The 2929-nt window shown below is 61.5% G+C and overlaps 1 protein-coding gene across 1 annotated transcript in view; it reads right to left on the bottom strand.

The window, feature by feature from the left end:
- Nucleotides 1–264: 264 nt before the first annotated feature.
- LOC107301098 (avidin-related protein 1-like) overlaps nt 265–2929 on the bottom strand; it is a 7255-nt gene continuing 4590 nt past the window's right edge. The window contains exons 3-6 of the mRNA XM_015830363.1: nt 1476–1587; nt 1020–1080; nt 795–915; nt 265–295 (exon numbers count right to left, since the gene is read on the bottom strand). Coding sequence (XP_015685849.1) covers nt 265–295; nt 795–915; nt 1020–1080; nt 1476–1587 — 325 coding nt within the window. The remainder of the gene's footprint in view (nt 296–794; nt 916–1019; nt 1081–1475; nt 1588–2929) is intronic.

Raw genomic sequence — 2929 nt, 5'->3', positions numbered from 1 at the left:
TTAGTGCTTAGTAGGAACATCAAGGGTTTGGGGTGAGCCCAAATCAATGTGATATTTGTTGACACACTGTCTGATTTAGTTGTTTATGGGAATGCAGTGGACATAATGTACCTTGACTTCAGCAAATGTTTGACAAATAAAGCGGGCTTTGCACGGTCTGCTGGACGTAGAGCTCCCAGAGGGAGGGATTCGCTCGAACCTGGATTCCCCACGGGGGAGGAGGAATTCCCCGGGGGGGGGGAAGCATTCCTCTCTTCACCTTCACTAGGTGCGGTAGAAGGTGTCCTTGGCAATGCTACAATGATTAAACAGGAGAGAGGGAAATGTCAAAATTCATGGTGGCATGATTGGTGTCCCCCCCCCCCAGAATTAGCATCCCACCTCCCACCCCATTCCCTTCTTCCACCCACTCACTTGAGAAGAAAATCGGGGGCAAAGGAAATGGATGCTGCTGGTTCTCGGGGGAGGGAGGGCGCGGCCAGGGCCAGATAGGTCCCCAGCCAGGCATTGCAACCCAGACTGTATTGCCACTCAAACCACTCTTGTCAGTGAGAAGGACCTGGGGAACCTGATCAACAGATTTGCTGCGTTTCTTTGTGGGGGAAGTGGCAGAAACGGAGTCTCCTAGACTCACAATGCCAGCCTCTCCCGCAGGAGCTGCCCCGAGAGAGGCAAACCATTGGGGCGTCCTTTCAAGACCCACTTTGGGGGGAGAGAGAGAGAGAAAAAAAGAAGAGGTGCTCAGGGCCCTTCCAGTTAGGGGGCGCAGCAGTTCAGTCCCTGCATTTCCTTACCGGGTTGCCCCCCAATCATTTGCCGCGGATCCAACCTTCTCACGCAACAGCCAGGTTGTCTTCAACTGCTCTTTTCCGCTGTTATCCACCAGACACTGGCCCACAAAGACTGCGGTGGATTCTGTCAGATCAAAGTTGTTGTATCAATTGGGGGGGGGATATAGTTCGCATAAAGACACCCCCCCCCCGCTAACCGATGCTATCTTGAGATTGGGAATGTGTTACTGACGTTGTTGATCTCCATGGTGGAGTTGAGGTCATTCTTCCAGCTGCCGTTCAGGGAGCACTAAAGGAGAGCGGGAGAGGGGAGGAAAGCGGCTCACGGCACATCCCAAAGTCCGTCGGTCGAGGCGCTTGCCAGACCGCGTCCGGGACGACACCCCGCGGGCGGATCGCTCTGCCATCTGCGCAGCGAGCGAGAGAACCAGCCCCGGCGGCAGGCTGCCGAAGTCGCGGACGAGCACGGAGGAGGACACGCTCGGCCGCCCGGCCGTCGGAGATCGAGGGCCTCTTACAGCGACGGCACCGGGTGCGATCAACCCCGAGGAAGCGGCAGCCTCTGCGCAGACCACCGGCTCCCACCAGCCGCTCCTGTCGCCCACCCGGGTAGAGGCTGGTGGCGGGGGGGGGGACTTTTCACGGGGGACGCTGGAGCCCTCCGCCCGTCACCCCGGATCTCACCTTGGCGGCTCGCTCCGAGTTTTGGGGTTCGGCAAAGGTTCCCGAACAGCCGAGCAGGAAAGCGAGGAGCCCCAAAGCTGCCAAGCCAATCGCCATGGTGTTCTCCAGGAATCTAGACGTGCCAGCCCCAGGCGGGACGCCCCTTATAAAGCCCCGCTCGCACCCGCCCTCCCCCCCCCTTTCAGCTGCCGCCTCCCTCCACCACCCCCAGCGGCTGGGAGGGGCAGGATCCCCTTCCGAGGGTCGGACGCCTCTGCGAAATCGCTGGTCCTGCTGCGAGCGCTGAACAGCACTTGGGCAGCAAGAGGGGCGGGGGCACTTCTTCTCGGGCACCCACCGCCTCTGACCCAACATGGCCACTCTTACTCCCCTCCTCCTTCTCCGCTTCCGCGGCCACTGCCACCTTCCAAGACTGAGACTACAACGCCGGAGGCACCGAGGCCGGCGCTCCGTGGGTTCCGCTTCCATGCTGGCTCTGCTGGATGCAAGCAGGAGAGGCGACCGGGCGGGCCGCGTGGTCCGGGCAAGGGCGCGGGGAGGGCTCGGTGGAAGGGAGCCGGTCAGTGGCCAAGACGGCTCACGCGCGCCTGGCCATGGATCCCTGGGCAGCCGGGCTCTCCGACGGGGGAGTCGAGGGAACCCCCTCCGTCTGGGTGCTCTACGTCCAGCAGATCGTGCAAAGCCCTCCGGTAGGCTTTCTGCCGCTGGCTTGCGCGCCTTGTGGTGCCAACGCCAAAGCCGCCTTGCCCGAGACGACCGCCGGCCTCGCGATCTGCCGGCCTGCGGAACAATTAGACTCTTTCCCGTCGCCCCGAGGTGCTTTTTCCTGCCAATACGGTGAAGAGGGCATGGTGAATTGGCGGGCCGGGGGGGGGGCCGCAAGGGGGAATGGGGCAGACGGGTGTGGAGGTTGACCAGGCGTTTTAACCCCGCCCCACACAGTACCTTCGTGGGATTCCCCGTCGGGCAGAAGAGCAGCCGCGGCCTGGAGGCCTGGATTCCCCGGCGGGGGGGAGGAAACCTTTCCAGGGCAACAGAAGCCTTGTTTTATGGGCATAGAAACCGCCAGCTGGGTTCCGGCGTTACTGCTCCGCTCCTCCCGTCTCTCTTCCGGCCGCCGGAACCCAGTATGCCCGCCTGGCTCCTTCCGAATTCAGCCCCTACTGGGGCACAGACGGCACCCACAGGAATGAGGAAGCTGGGGAGGACCAGCCCTGCCCCGCGCCCCACAGCAGCTCTGTGAAGCTTTGGGGAAAAGAGGGCAGCCTGGGGAGGGCAGCAGAGACCGCCCTGAGAAGGTCCAGAGGGAGCTCCGAGGTGCTGAACTCGGCCTGGGATTCTCGGTTAAGTCCAGGATAGCATTTCCTCTTGTTCTTTCTTCCATTAAATGAAGTTGTCAGCAAGGGAGGACAAGGATGCCCGGATAATTGCCCACCCCTTATCACTCTTGCCCG

Source organism: Protobothrops mucrosquamatus, unplaced genomic scaffold (genome assembly GCF_001527695.2).
Source record: "Protobothrops mucrosquamatus isolate PMUCROS unplaced genomic scaffold, P.Mucros_1.0 scaffold9998, whole genome shotgun sequence".
Lineage (NCBI taxonomy): Eukaryota > Metazoa > Chordata > Lepidosauria > Squamata > Viperidae > Protobothrops > Protobothrops mucrosquamatus.
This window is presented reverse-complemented; position numbering and strand designations above follow the sequence as displayed.